This window comes from Gekko japonicus, unplaced genomic scaffold (genome assembly GCF_001447785.1).
Source record: "Gekko japonicus isolate JY-2015 unplaced genomic scaffold, Gekko_japonicus_V1.1 scaffold543, whole genome shotgun sequence".
NCBI classification, from domain to species: Eukaryota; Metazoa; Chordata; class Lepidosauria; order Squamata; family Gekkonidae; genus Gekko; species Gekko japonicus.
The window spans coordinates 125,245-140,908 of NW_015160225.1; the positions used below are offsets into that span (position 1 = coordinate 125,245).

The 15,664-nt window shown below is 40.1% G+C and overlaps 1 protein-coding gene across 1 annotated transcript; it reads left to right on the top strand.

Annotated features, from left to right (window-relative positions):
• The first annotated feature begins 1,123 nt into the window (after window positions 1-1,123).
• LOC107110950 (chromosome unknown open reading frame, human C12orf66) lies at window positions 1,124-13,662 on the top strand. The gene is made up of 3 exons (XM_015411812.1): window positions 1,124-1,408; window positions 3,152-3,440; window positions 12,805-13,662. The coding sequence occupies exons 1-3, from the start codon at window positions 1,174-1,176 to the stop codon at window positions 13,619-13,621; spliced, it is 1,341 nt and encodes a 446-aa protein (XP_015267298.1). The 5' UTR covers window positions 1,124-1,173; the 3' UTR covers window positions 13,622-13,662.
• The last annotated feature ends 2,002 nt before the right edge of the window (window positions 13,663-15,664 follow it).

Here is a 15,664-nt window from a genome sequence, read left to right on the forward strand (position 1 = left end):
ATTGTGCATAGAGCAAATACTATAAAAATGGCACAAGCCTCCAGTGCTTGCTTTCAAGCTCAAAGGGAACAATTCCAGGTAGAACAGCCCCTAGAATTCATCACTACTTGGAGCAGTGGGAAGTGTGAAAAAATGCAGTTAATACTCATTTAATTTTTAGAAGTGCTTTTGAAGGAGCTGAATCTTGATGACATTTATCATCTCATAACAGCATTCCTTCAAGATATCCCAGAAGGCAAAATTAGGACAGTGATCTGCTATAGGGACAATTTGGATACATGCTGCTGTGACAATGGTCCTAACTTATATTTGAAAAAGTGTGTGTGAATGCGAACGCTCATACCTTCAATAAACCATTGGTCTTAAAGGTGTCAATGGACTCTAAATTTGTGGTAATGGTCTTCAATGTTTTTGAAGTGGGACCCCTTGTAAACTTTCTATGCTTTCTGGAATCTGCTTGTAACCTTATTTTTTGGGGGAGTTGGGACCCATCTGTGAAGAAACTATGCTACTCTTCATTTCCCTGCTTAATATTTTTTTCATAAATGTCTAGGAGTACTGAACAAGTTTCTCATGCCCATTTTGCACATGATGGATAGGTGAAGCCAAAGTTGCCATCCAACCTTTTCAATAAAAAGGTGGACAATAAATAATGGAAAACACAAAATTGAACGTTTTTTCCTAGCTCATCTTGGCTTTAAGACCCAGTTGCAGTGAGTTAAGATCTGCTTACGCAGTGGGAGATTATTCAGTTTCGTCCCTTAAGTTCGGAATGTTAGCGTGTAAGATCTTATGCGGTCTTGGGCCTCCTCCTCTTTCTTGCATTTATATTACGTCATAAAAATGAATTTCCCCTCCCCCTTTTATTTAAAGCCGACTATGGGGGAACCTGGTCAACAAGAACTCACTTCCCCGCATCTCACATCCCGGCGCAGGCCAGTGTAAAGTTAGTTTGCCGCTTTCCCAACTCCCCTTCCCCTTCTTTCCTCGATTTGCCACGTGGTTATGAGGTTTCCCGGTCCTTGCTCCGAGGATTGGTTCCTGAGTGGGAAGGGGCGGGACAGCTAAGCACCCCCCTCCTTTACCTCCTCGTCATGTGACTGTTGTGTGTGTGAGAGAGGGAGGGAGGGAAGGCGAGTGCGGGGAGCCTGTTTGTGTCGCGGCGGCCGGCGGATGGGGGAGTCGATCCCTCTGGGTGCGCCTGTGCCGGTGGAGCAGGCAGTGCTGGAGACCTTCTTCTCCCACCTGGGTATTTTTTCCTACGACAAGGCCAAGGACAATGTGGAGAAGGAGCGCGAGGCAAACAAGAGCGCCGGAGCCAGCTGGCTTTCGCTCCTGGCCGGGCTGGCCCACCTGGCTGCAGCGGAGAAGGCCTATCACAGCATGACCTTCTTGGGCCAGAAATTAGGTACCGGACCGCGGCTGGGCTGCTTCAGGCTTTCCCCACTCTCCCCACCCGCTTTCCCCTCTCGCTCTTTTTGCTGGCTGGGGTTTGCCTTTCCTCTGTGGGAAGGCGCTCACCGCCCGCCTTCCTCAGACGTCTGTATGACAGAGGGGAGAAAGGGGCTGTTCTCTTCTGTTTACAATAAGACTCAACTTGCTTGCTTTCCAAACAGTGCTGAAACCATTTCGCTTGATCCTTTGCCTTAGGTCCAGGATTGGTCAGGCATACACGGAAGCTGAGACTCCCTCCCTATCTGCAAAGTGGAGTGTCTTAGTTAAAGCATGTGCAGAAAGCCCGATTTAGAGACACCTCTGGGGGGAGGGATGCTGGAGGGGTGTGGGTTGCATACAGCCTTAAAATCCAGCACATTTCCCCTCCTCTCTTCAATGGCTGCATCCACACACTATTAGATACTGTACTGCTATTGCAGTCATTGACTGCCTGAGGTCTCTTATCCACATAGGAAGATTCAGCTGTAGATGATTGCTATAGCACAACATGCAATGGTATATGGATGCAGCCTCAGTTGCTCTGAAATTAACCACACAGGATTGCTTAAAGATAGGTTTACTGACCAGGTGCATATGTTGCAGAGAAATCAATCTGCCTTGTTAAGGTCCTGTTTGTGAGCAACACGTTCATACGTCTTGCCCAATAGGTAAGAGCTACAAGAAGGCTTTCACCAATGAAAATAGAATGAGTTTTAGCCTAGGAGTATGAGAACTTTCCAACTGGAAATACTCTAAGAGACCATTCCAAAAGAGAAGAGTACCAATCAAAGGTTTATGAATGAGGGAAGCATAGAGTGTTTCCACAGTTAAAACTCTTTCCAGACTTGCAAAGTCTGCAGTGAGGCAGCGGCATTCTGGCTGATATGTGTATGCTACTTAACATTTGCAAATTTTGTGGTTCTTGCATTATATATTTTTGTTGTCCTGCCTCCTGTTAACGTTGGCATGGAATAGTTGGGATTTGGTGTTGGCATGGAATAGTTTGAAAAACCAGGTATCCTTCTGTAGTGATTACCTGTAAAATTCACGCTGACCAGTATTTGGCTTGACTGTAAAGTTGACCTAATTTCATGCCTTGTTTTTTAAGCAACTGATTACTTAACTCTGTTGCTTTTTCTTAATAGTTCTTGGCAGTCCCTTCAGCTGTGGTGACGCAGTTGAGAAAATGCATCTTGGTGCTTTCCTGATTTTTAAATAATGTACGATGTGCTTGTTTGTATGCTTTAATGGACAAATGAGCAGATCTTTAAACTTGCATGGATGGCAGTTCTCATTGGAATTGCAGTTAGGCGGGTTTTTGGAGCTGGGAAGCTCTAGTATATGTATGACTCTGTAGTTTACATTTCTGTGTTGCTATAAGAATTTAAGTGTTTTTCCCAAAAAAACAATATAAACATCTAGAGTTATTAATATCAGCATAGATAATTAACATTTCATAGAGCCATTGTTGTTTTAATTCTCCAGGAAAGATATTGCTTCAGGGTTCTAGATTTACTTTCAAAAATAAGAGAAAGTTTAATAATTCTGAGACTTTTGTGAAAGCAAAGGATGGGCAGTGAGATGAGATGAAGGAATGCTCTTGTTGAAAAATTATTGGGGGGGATCCAAATCAACCCAAAAAGTATATATCTGTTATGAACTGTCAATATGATTTCCTCCTATGAGCTTGAGTAGTGAGTATTTTTGTTTTGAACAGGTGGGCAGTCATTCTTCAGCCGAAAGGATTCCATACGCACCATCTACACTTCCCTGCATAATGAACTGAAGAAAGTGGTAGCAACGGGCCGGAATGCGTTGGGAGGAACAGCCCCTCACCTGGAAGAACTGCTCTCTCACCTCTCTGAGCAGCTCTGTTTTTTTGTTCAGGCTCGGATGGAAGTTGCTGACTTTTATGAAAAAACGTACAGCCTGAGCACTCAGAAGTTTATCAACTCTGAGGAACTGGTAAACATCTTGGAAACCATATTAAAGAAATATAGCTCAAGGTTAGTCTATCCACTGCACATATTGTGATTCTTTTTGCTCTGGGAAAATGGTTGCCAGCGCCAGGTTGAGGAATACCTGAAGGTGTGAAGGGCGGAGCCTGAGGAGGACAGGGTTTGGGGAGGGGCTTCAATGGGCTATAATGCCATAGAGTTCACCTTCCAAAGTGGGCATTTTATCCTGGTGAAATGATCTGTGTCACCTGGAGATCAGCCATAATTGCAGGTCTCCAGCCACCACCTGGAGGTTGGCAACCCTATCTAGGCAGAGGAATTTAAAACTTCTATAGATAGGATTCTTTCAGAGCAGTGGTTATTTCAGAATGCACAAGTATGTACATTGAGAGCCAGAGTGGTATAGTGTTTAAAGTGTTGAACTAGGGTCTGGGAAGTCCAGGGTCAAATCACCCCCTTTGCCATGGGCACACCATTACTTTTCCCCATAGGTCTGTCACTCATGAGGAAATGTAAAGGAATATACTTTGCAACAGGACTTTTTTGGTACTGCTAAAATTTGCCCATCTTCTCTGTTAATTAACAGGCTGTCTTACAGGTGTGTCAGAGACACATTGCCTCATATCTCCCCCTTGCGATACCAGTCTGTTCTTGATGCTTTTCTCCTGCCTCTCAAGTGCAGCTTCTGGATCAGGTGGGGAGGCAGGATTTTATAGTTGCTTCTTAGAGTTGCTTCTGTAGAGATGAAGTTGTTTGGGGTGGGGTGGGGGGGGGGAGCCAGGCTATAGTGAAGGGTTTGATGACTGGGAAGAGCATTACCAGAACTGAGGTGGTGGTTGTGGGTAGAACAGAAAACAGTGATAAGGTTGCAGAGTGGAGAAAGGGTCTTCTCTGCCTGTCAAACTATTTCATAATAGGAGAACAATAATATATCAGAGTTTTAAATGCCTATTACATTGTGTGTTAAAAAAAAATCCCAAAAAATTATCCTGCCATTTTCTACTATGAGTCTTTATAGCTAAAAATCTGCTGATTAATTTATTCAGACTCCAGGACAAAACAAGTGCTTATATGTCAATGTACAGAGTAGTGTAGTTTTCACAAAAAACAGAAGCCGTGGAAACAAATTTGTAATGTTGTGTGTGATGGTCTTAATTAGACAGTTTAGTTCTCTTTTTAGCATTTCAAGGAGGCATTCTTGGAGTACAATATGGACACATACCAAGTGTTCGTATCAAGTACTGTACTCTTGGATTGATGACTTAATTCATCACTTGGCCACTGCACATTTTATGATCTACTAGCTTGATTATATATCCAAATGAATATTTTGTATTTTAATTTATATATGTGTGGAAAACAAAGAGACAATAAAGAGGAAGTACAGAAAAGAAAGATGATTACATATTGTAATTACATATATCAAAAGGTGATTATATATAACAAAGTATAAGAAATAGGAAATATATCTCCCCCAAACCCCGCTTCATTACATTGAAAGGTTTTTGGGATACGGTCTATAAAATACAATAAAACTTACTTATGTTGGAATACATTTATATTCATTTTGCATTTTAAATTAAACTCATCTGTTTTCCAGCTGAAATATTACTTTCACCATTGCTACATACTCAGTACTGCTTATTTTTGCCACTTCTGCATAGTCGCTATTACTTTTGGCAAATAGGTAATATAACAAAACTACAGAAGATAAGTCTTCTATATCTCATAATAGAAAATAAAAAATATTTCTCCCCAAAACCCACTTCCTTACACACATTTATATTCAACATGTTACATTTAGAAATTATTCTCATTCTGCTTCTTCATTGCAATACAGTTGTATACAATATTTTGAACTACTTGTTATTCTAAATTTGTCACCTGCTTGCATAGTACACACTCTATCTCTCCTCAGATTCGGTAACTGATCTGTTTTTCAAATAAGTTGTTAATTTCACCATCAGTGGATATTCAGCAAGTTTATTTTCCCATTCTTCTAAATGCAGACAAGCATCTACTTTCCATTTTGCTGTGTAAATAATTCTAGTCACTGTAACCATGTATTTGAATATCTCTTCCAATTTTTTTGGCAAATTGTTAGGCAATGTACCTAGTAGGATATACCTGGCTTCCATGGGGAATATAAACTTTAATATATTCTGCATTTCTCCATGTATTTCCTTCCAATGTCTTTTACACATTTACCACATACTGAAGAAAATTCCGTCTATGTCTTGACATTTCCAACATTTTCCTTTGTAGTTTTTATTTGCTTTCTCAGTATCCTTTGGAGTTATATACCATCTAAAACATTTTGTACCAATTTTCTCTTAATGCCTGACTAGCTGTAAACTTGGTATCTTTTTCCCATAGCCGTTCTCATTGATGCATGGATACCTGTTCTTTAAGGTTCTGCATCCATTTAATCATACATTTTTTCACTTGTTCTTCCGTTTCAAGCAAGAGTAGTAACTTATATATCATTGTAATAAATGCTCTTTTTGTTTTATAAACAGCTGTTCAAATTCAGTCACATTGCTTTGAGCTCCTCCTTTAGTGTTAATGATCTTCTTTAGTCTTGAAGTTGATTGATGATATAACTATTGAATGGTAATTCTTTCATCTCTAATATCTTGCCATGACTTACTTTCCCCCTGAGCAGGTAAAATCTCTACCCTATGGGTGCCTAATCCTCTAGGCTTCTTCTAATTTCAGCATTTCCAAATATTGAAATATCTTTTGGGGTACTTATCCACCTTTAGTATTCCTTGATCTGCTCTTCTTTGGATCCAGTACTCAGTTCATGTCTCCAAAGATCATTGTATATTCCTCTTACAATTCTAGCATAATTTGGAAGAAATTCTCAGAGATTTAGCTTTAACATCATTTTGGCTGTATATCGTTGCTATTGTGCATCCCTTGCCTTCCGGGAGTCTCATTTTTAAGATTAGGTATCTTCTGTCTGGCTCTCTTAATTCTTCTAGTGCATCTTCTAGTGCATCTAATTGTGGGTTGTGTATATAAAGAGCAATTCCACACTTTTTGTTTTGAGCTGAAGCAAGATCTACTTTACCTAATATTTTATTATTTAGAATATGTTTGTGTTTCTTCTTTATGTGGGTTTCGTGTAGACATGAAACACCTGCATTTTGCTTTCTTAGTTGGTTAAAAATTGTCATATGTCTCCAGGGAGAGTTCAGACCATTCTGATACTATTTTTAATTTGTCCATTTTATCCCAATGTGGTTGCTGTGTCCAGTTTGTCCTTTTCTATGTTTGCGTCGTCTTTGGAACTCTTGGTCTGTAAATTTTGCTTTGAATTTCTTGAAGATTTCCCTTCAGTTCCTTTGTGTGGATCCTCCACTTGCAATTCTTCAGCCAACTGCTTGGCTTTCTCTTCTGTTGTGATTACTTTTCTTCCTTTTGGTAAGTATACTTCTATTGCAGGAGGTATTTTCCAATGGTGTTTTCCCCCCCCAAATCTATCTCAGAAAATCAAAATGTTTCCTTTTCCTTAATACGCTTGTTGGTAGATCCTGAAAAATCTGTACTTATTTTTCTGCTACTTTAGGTAATGGTTCTCTTTGCTTCTTTAATGTTGCATTTCTTGTTTTCTTGTGAGTTAAGTGAATCAGTATATTTTGGGGTAACTTATTCTTCAGTGCAAATCTTGAATTCACTCTAAATATCTGGTCTATATCGGGGAAATCTCCTTGAATCTTCAAATAGTCCTGGAGCAGATCACGAAAGCTGTCTTTCAGATTTGACCTCTCAAAATCCTATGAGATGCTTCTAAAACGCATTAGATCTGCATTGAGTTTCCAGGATTTCAATTCTTTGTTCTGCTTTCTCAATCCAATAACCTTGCCTTTCTAAGTGTGTATGGTTGTTGTTGGTTTTTTTAATTAAGTTATGGCAAGATATTAGAGATGAAAAATAAAATAGGGGAAATTTTTAAATTGATATTTTAGGGAAAATGAAAAGGGAAATTAAATAATATTTAAAATGGATAATAGAAAAAAGAAAGAGAGGTCCCGGTCACACGGGCAGGAAACTGCCCCGGGGCAAACTAACACGCAGTTAAGCGATCAGACCTCCTGTGGAGGTTCTGTGGAGGTACCGTGGAGCTTCTGTGGTTAAGGAGAGGTGTCGATCACAACACACGCCTGCGCGCAACGAAGAAGCGCGCGGCGAACTGGTTTTATTTTTTTGTGTACAGTACGAATGCGCATGCTCCGTTGGGTGCGTGTGCGCATCCACGGAGACTTGGAGGAAAAAAAAAACCTTTTTCACAAGGGGACATGGGCGGGCGCCGGATGCCACCGGAAACGCGATCAGACGCCCGCCCTTGCCCCGCAGTTTCCGGAAACTAGTACCTCCGAGGTACTAGTTTTTTGCTGCGTGTTTTCGGCAGGAAGCCTCGGTTGTGCCACGGAAGCGCTACGCTTCCCAGATGTGCTGGTAAGATCGCGCCCGGAAACTCCGCCTGTCTTCCGTATCTCTTGCGTGGCTAATGTTGCGTGTGACCGCAGCCAGACTATTTGTTTGATACATTGGCTCTTAAAGGTCTATATTGGTCTGTTATAATTTACCTGAAGAAGGCAAGAAAGAGAAAAAAAGGATAGGGTTGACCCCACATCTTAGCTCTTATTTCCCAGTGTGCACATTCCTCTTTGGTCTCTGATGCTAGAAAGAAAAATATAAAAAAATAGTCCAAGATTTTCTCGTTGCTTTTATGTGCTGGGGAGTATTGAAGAAGATGTTGGAAGTAGATAGTTGTAAAATAAAAGAAAATCTTATCCTTCCATTGGGCAGTCTTTTTGTGGAATATGGCATTCTATGTGGTGTTTCCTTTTTATTGTGTCACACCAGAGCCAAAGCACTGAACCTTTTAAAATAAGCAGTTTTCATCAAAGGAAAAAAAAGAAAAACAGCTGATTGTATAGTCCACAATTATCTAGAATAAAATTTAAAAGGGAAAATAAAAGCTTGATTTGGCTTGGTTTCAGTTGGTGTTTCTGCTTTGCTTTTAAGTTGATGCTTCCTTAAAAGGAGCAATTTGGTGCAATTTAGTAATTTATCTTTACATTGTTTGCATAAATCTCTTGGTAATTATCTGTAAATTATAGACCATAAAGTTTCAGATCTCCTCTTATCGGGAGCAGATATGGTGCAGATGAAGTCGAACGTTGCTGGAAGCCTGCCAGTCTTCCGAATTTTGCTGCAATTATAACTCCACTAAGATCTTGTTATTAAAATGATACCAAAGTGAGAGTCTTTTAAAAACAAGCCAAATATTAGAGGAAATAAAAGATTATTATATTAAAGAAGAAAAAAGGCAGGTAAGGGCTGACCTTAAAGGCAGAAAGCCTACTTTTTCTCTGTTGTCCATGGTGGTATTGGGACCCGCTGGGGCTTGATAAATTAAGTCCCCCTTGGATTCATCTATCAGTTGGGTCTCCCCTATGAGGAAAAGGTGAAGACAGAAAGATAAGTTCTCCTGTCCAGGCACAGTGCACCCTACAACAAGATAAGTCTGGAACCTTTAAGATTGCTACTACTCAGGTTGCCATTTTCCCTGGAAGTCCAAAATGGATATTTTGAAAGCAATGAAAATAGGTCTCTGCATACCATAGTTCTGAGCCAGTCTTCCTTTCCATGTAGTCCCAATCACTTAGCCTTCTTATCCCTATTTGTCCTTTAGATTATTTGAGAAATATGATGTGTGCCCTGAAAGGTTACAGCCAAAACTCTGGTTTTGTGCAAGATTGCACCATGCAATCAGTTTGGTGTAGTGGTTAAGTGCGCGGACTCTAATCTGGGAGAACCGGGTTTGATTCCCCACTCCTCCACTTGCACCTGCTGATGTGACCTTGGGTCAGTCACAAGCTCTGGCACAGCTGTCCTTGAAAAAGAGCAGTTTGTGTCAGAGTTCTCTCAGCCCCACCCACCTCACAGAGTGTCTGTTGTGGGGAGGGGAAGGGAAAGGAGTTTGTAAGCCGCTCTGAGACTCCGAGTGAAGGGCGGGGTATAAATCCAATCTCCTCCTCCTCTTCCTCCTCCTCCTCCTCTTCTTCTTCTTCTTCTTCCTCTCCTCCTCCTCCTCCTCCTTCTTCTTTTATTTTGAACAGATTATCAACATATTCTTTGTCTTGAGTGAGGTTTGAGGAAAGGCTAGAAATAGCTCCGTTTCCTTTTTCTGCTTTTCTATTCCCCAGAGCACCACCATAAGAGATGGGTCAGGGAGATACAGTGGTTGAGAATTCCACATGAAGTGAATTGAAAGTTTTCTCCTAGTCTTCTGCATGTGGACATGGTGGAAGGGAGGACAAAGGGACCCTGGAAAAGGCCATGCCCTTTTCACTTCATCTGAAGAGACAGCTGGAGAGAAAGGAGGCGCCACTGCGTTCCGCCTTGTTAGCTGCACCTTGCACGTACCTTCAAGGCAAAGGCAGGAACTGCCATGCTTCCCATCTCCTAAGCCTCAGATAGAGCCAGATGCTGCTGTACCCTTATGCTCCGCCTTGCCAGCCTGTGTGTGGTGGGGTCAGCAAAGAAGAGTCCAGTAATGCCATACTACTGCTTACTGGCCACACCACATCTGTTCTTGCTGGGGAAAGCCAAACACGGCTGGGTCCATGTTGCTCCTCACTAGCTGTATCACACTAGCAACAGGGCAAAGCTGGGTATCCCCTGTGACTGTGCTCCTCATTCCGGCCCCGAATAAGGCAGAGCATAGGCAAGGTGGCTCCCAGCTTTGTGCTGTGCCAGTGCTACCCATGCCACTTCTCACCAATCCACTGTGGGGTGGGTGGGGCTTAGAGCAACATCCCACCAGGATTTCCCCTGGTAAAGTATGCGGCCAATCCGCCCTGAGGAAGGGAGTGTGAGTTGTTTTGTTTCACACCAGGCTTTTCAAGAAGGTAAAAGAAGCATTAATTTTCCTTGCAATGCTCTGCCTTCTGTAAAACCAGCCGAAAGGGAGAGTCTTGTCCAAGTCCTCTGCAATCCATAGACAACAGAGGGGAGGAGCTGGCTCCCTTGGCAACTTATTAAGTGGATTTGTGAAGCACCTTTGCTAATAGTGCTGAAGTGGCTTCCTGCTGTTCTTAATCAACCTGTTGCTTTATGGCATGCATTTTAGGGAGTTTCTTCAGACCCTTTCCAATGCTCACAATGTGTCTGCCATATTTCCAGCAGCTGTTTGCTCGTGGAAGTATTTCAGAGGCAATAGAAGTACTTGTCATGTTTAGCTTTGCTTTTGATATCCAGAAAATCCTGACTTTATCTCTCCAGTCAGTTTGTAAAAGAATTCATTAAACGTTGTATACATTAAGCGTTGTATACAGTACTCCCATTGCTTTTGTATTGGCCGCAGAATTGTAAGAAATATGAAAAAGTACGGCGTGGCATAATTTCTACTTAAAAATGGTATTCCTAGTTCATCAACTGGTTGCTCATGCTTAGCTGGCATTTTTCTAGAATTATTTTTTTCACCCAAACAGGGAGTTTATTCAGTTGACATTCTGCTTCATTTAAAGTATGTGACCTGAAAAGCTTATATGGGGAGCTCAAGGCACATTTTATCTGTTATTTCAGGCACTGTAGTGGGAATGTTCTCACTAGGGAAGTTCAGTTTTTTGCTGTGAGATTCATGCAAATGTTGGTGGGAGTCAGGTTGATGGATCTGTGAATTTTGAGCCCTGAGAGAGAACCATGTTGTAGATGTGCTGTATAATACAGTTTTTTTTAAAGAGCGTGAACATTTCATGTACACGTTAGATTATTGAAGGGCCAGTTCAACGAGCCCAAAAAGCCTGTGATGCCACAGATTGATCTGAGGGGGTTTTGTAAGGCACAGAGGATCTAACCTATCAAAACTGGGCAGTCTTCTGATTTCTTAGTCCTCGTTTTGGAGGAAGGGCTATCATATTTTTGTCAAGCTTAGTTACAAGGACAAGAAGCTTGTTTTTAAAAATGATTGGTAGAATTCCAGTTTTAGACCTACATAGCACAGACAATTTGTACTCCTAACTTCATTACATTTAAAATATATAGCTATTCTAATGATCCTTGTACAGATATAGAAACATTCAATCCCATGTGGCTTTAGTATTTCAGCTCCAATGAAATATGCAATTTTTACACTAAATCAGATCTCTGTATTCCTAGAGGCAGGTTTATCTAGTATGTGGATGGTATACACATGGTGAGTGGGCAGGAGGTGAATATTGGTTGCTATTTCAACTTTATTGGCATATGATTGTAATGTTGAATTTGACAAAATCTTTGATTCTGTGCATAGGAATGTGTTAATAAGGTTGGCAAATGGTGTTTTCATCTTATAATTAGGAACATCTCATTATCACATTTTATCTAGGTAAGTGATTCAAATACTTGAAGTATCTGGGTTAAAAATCTGAAAACAAAATCTGTGATATCTGCTCTGTTGCCAGCATCTAGATATTAAATTGCTAAAACCAGAATTCTCTTATAGTGATTGGTTCTCTTTTTTCAATATGAATGTAATTTCATTTGGTGAATAAAAGCTGAAAAGGTAGAAAACTGCAGCAAACTGGAGTTTTGCAGGGGATGGGGTTGTTAGAATCATAGAGTGGGAAGGGACCTCCAAGGTCATCTAGTCCAACCCTCTGTGCAATGCAGGAAATTCACAAATACCTCCCCTCCACACCCCCAGTGATCCCTGTTCCATGCCCAGAGGATAACAAAAAATCTCTAGGATCCCTGACCAAACAGGCCTGAAGAAAAAAAATGCTTCCTAATACCTTGCATGATGCCAGTGTTTTGGCTCTCCTGACTAGTGGTACAGGGGCATCTCTTACAGTAGCAGCCTGATCCTAATACTCAAACTGACTGTGATTATTGTGGATTTGTGTCAAGAGTACACATTTATCCATAATGGGAGATCCAGTATAATTTCTTGTTCCAACTGTCTGTTTTTGTTGTCATGATGGTCTACTGTGGTTGTAATTTTTTTAGCTGTAGCATGTAGTAGTTTATTAGGTGTTTTCATTTGCAAAACTACGCTACTCTTGTAGTTAATGTGTAAAATTACTAATCTCTGGTTGCTTCGTGTTTTTGAGATTATTTGTTAGTTGCAACTTACTTTTCTATATTGGTTACTTCAACATTATTATTTTTATCAGTACATAGTAATCAAAGCATATACTGTGTTACATGAAGTTATATAGTGCTGCTTTGTGAAACATTTAGGATTTCTGTGAAATGGGAGCATTATGTGAATTTCATAATGTTCTCCTTGTTTGGTTAGATAATCAATTACAGTAAAAGTAATAATTTTAGAAATTGCAGCATTTTGTATACATGTACTAATTGTACACTTATGCAACACCTCTCACATGTATTGAAATGTGTTTTGCTTTTCCAGGTTTCATCATCCAATACTTAGTCCTCTTGAAAGCAATTTCCAGTTAGAAGCAGATGTTCTTACACATCTTTTGAAGGCTCAGGCACAGATCTCAGAGTGGAAATTCCTCCCATCCTTGGTCAACTTGCACAATGCACACACAAAGCTACAAACATGGGGACAGATCTTTGAGAAACAGCGAGAAACCAAGAAACATCTGTTTGGTGGCCAATCTCAGAAGGCTGTGCAACCGCCACATCTTTTCCTCTGGCTAATGAAACTCAAAAATAGTCTTCTTGCGAAATTTAGCTTTTACTTTCATGAAGCGCTTAGTCGGCAAACAACTCCATCTGAAATGAAAACTTTGACAGCAAAAGCCAATCCTGACTATTTTGGGAAAATTTCTAGCTTCATCAGGAAATATGATGCTGTTAATATTTCTTTAATCTTTGACAACCGAGGGTCAGAGAGCTTTCAGGGACATGGTTATCATCATCCCCATTCCTATCGGGAAGCCCCAAAGGGTGTCGATCAGTATCCAGCCGTAGTCTCTCTGCCCAGCGACAGGCCTGTGATGCACTGGCCCAATGTTATTATGATTATGACTGACAGAGCCTCTGATCTCAACAGTTTGGAAAAGGTGGTCCATTTCTATGATGACAAAGTTCAAAGCACATACTTTCTAACCCGTCCTGAGCCTCACTTTACCATCGTAGTTATTTTTGAATCCAAGAAATCAGAGAGAGATTCTCACTTCATTTCTTTTCTCAATGAAATTTCACATTCCCTTAAAAACTCTAAAGCTTTTGCAAGTCTGAAGCCTGGATCCAAAGGATGAATAACTGCTCCTGTTAAAACAATATATTGGACTGCAAGGAAATGTGCTCCATCTCTGTTTTGTGTGTGTCTTAAAAAAATAATGTTTAATATTAATATTTAATATTAAGCATTTTTGGAATGAACAGCCAGAATGACTTATACAGAGGCCAATGAAAAAGTAAAATTAAAACTATTTAAATGCAGTGCACTAAAATCAGAATGGTGTTTTGCTCAACTACTGTATTTTTTAAGTCCATGACATTTTGATGTGCTTACTTAAATGGAATATATGCACTTTATCTTTTGCTGACCACACATTTATAATCTGCTGGAAACCTGGTTTGGATATTTCCTCAGAACTCCTTCCTTCTGTTTTGAACAGTACTGCTCAGTCATATCCACTGGAAAGTGTTAGAGCTCTTAAATAATTGCAATAAATGCATAATGGAAAAGATGTTTCTTTGGCAGCTATGATTTTGTTTTAAAGTAAGTTTTTATAGTGATGCTGCTATCTATTTTTTTTTAAGTCCCAAATAAGATCCTAAGTTTGCTTGATATGTTAGCATCTTCTACTAATGCATTTTTGTGTGGTTTAAGATCTACACATGTGTTGAGTTTTATGCAAGCTGAAATTTACTTTTTAAAGCTTCAGATTTGGCAGCCTTATGTTCAGTTGTTGTCATTAGTCAGCTTCATTGTGGGGGTAAGGATTAGGGAGTATACATTCACCACCGTCAGAAATGCCAGTGGGCAGGGAAATTAATGCACATAATTGGAATTAGAAATGCATCTGTAAAAGTGAGACAATTAAGAAACTCAAAATGGGAAAATGATTAGAGAGGCTTCGAAATGGATTATCTTAATATGAGCTGATGTGTACAAGGACAGGACTCTAGTAGAGTGTACAAGGACAGGACTCTAGTAGAGTCCTAAGAAAAACAACCCTGGTAAGTAACTTGTCACTACTATATGTTTCATTTTTTCTGTTCTCAATGGTTTAGAACTTTAGGAATATTTAAAAAATGCTTACTGTTTAAAGTCACAGATATTATGTCTTCATCTTGTTTGTAAAATGTAACATAAGAATAGCCCTGCTTCAGTAGACCAAGAGGCCATCTCTGGGCCAGGATCCAGTTTCCACCTGTGGCCAGCTGGATACTTCCGGGAAGTCCACAAGCAAGAAGTAAGAAGTAAGAAGATGGAAACCCACTCCTGTTTTTTAACATTTTGTTTGACTCATTTATAACCCACTCAAGGTGGATTGCCCGTTTGTCCCTGCTTCTGTATATGAGATGTAGCTATTATAGCTAGTTGCAGGCGACAGACTTTTTTAGCCAAAGGCATTTGCATCTTTTTTGTGATGCAGTACTAAAAGATCCCTTTCTGTATAGTTCTTGCAGTTCATTATTAATGTTAGACTCACCCATGTCATCAGTATTAGCAGCACATCCGACAAATAACAAGCTTATATTTATGTAATGAAGCTGTACAATAGTAGCTTCTGTTTCACCTGAGACTGAGGCCCTGTATCTTATCTAGTAGAGTCCTAAGAAAAACAACCCTGGTAAGTAACTTGTCAGTACTATATGTTTCATTTTTTTTGTTCTCAATGGTTTGTCATAACTCTTTTTTATTGTTGTAATTCTGCCCTCCATAGTTTATGGGAAGACATAAAAATGTACTGGCGTGATAGATTTCCCTTTTTGTTGTTTGGTGCATTTGAACTATTTCCTCGAGATTGTGACAAAGGTAAAATTATCCATTCACCCAAGTTATATGCTTCCAAAGGAGTTTGGGGCCTGTTTCTTGAACAGTCATTCCCTATATGTCTTGACCAGCAATGTTGGAAATTTAGGACAGTTTGTATGTGTCTTGAGAGTGCTGCAGTGCAAAAATTTATCATTTCTGGTGACCAGCCTCATATTGTATGGAAGTTACATGTGCCTGAAAGTTGTACAAATCACTCTAAAGAGAGACTTGAATCCCTGACAGCCTAGTCCCATGCAAGCTTGTTTAAAAATAAATCCACTGTGCTTAGCTGAGGGTTAAATACAGGACTTCA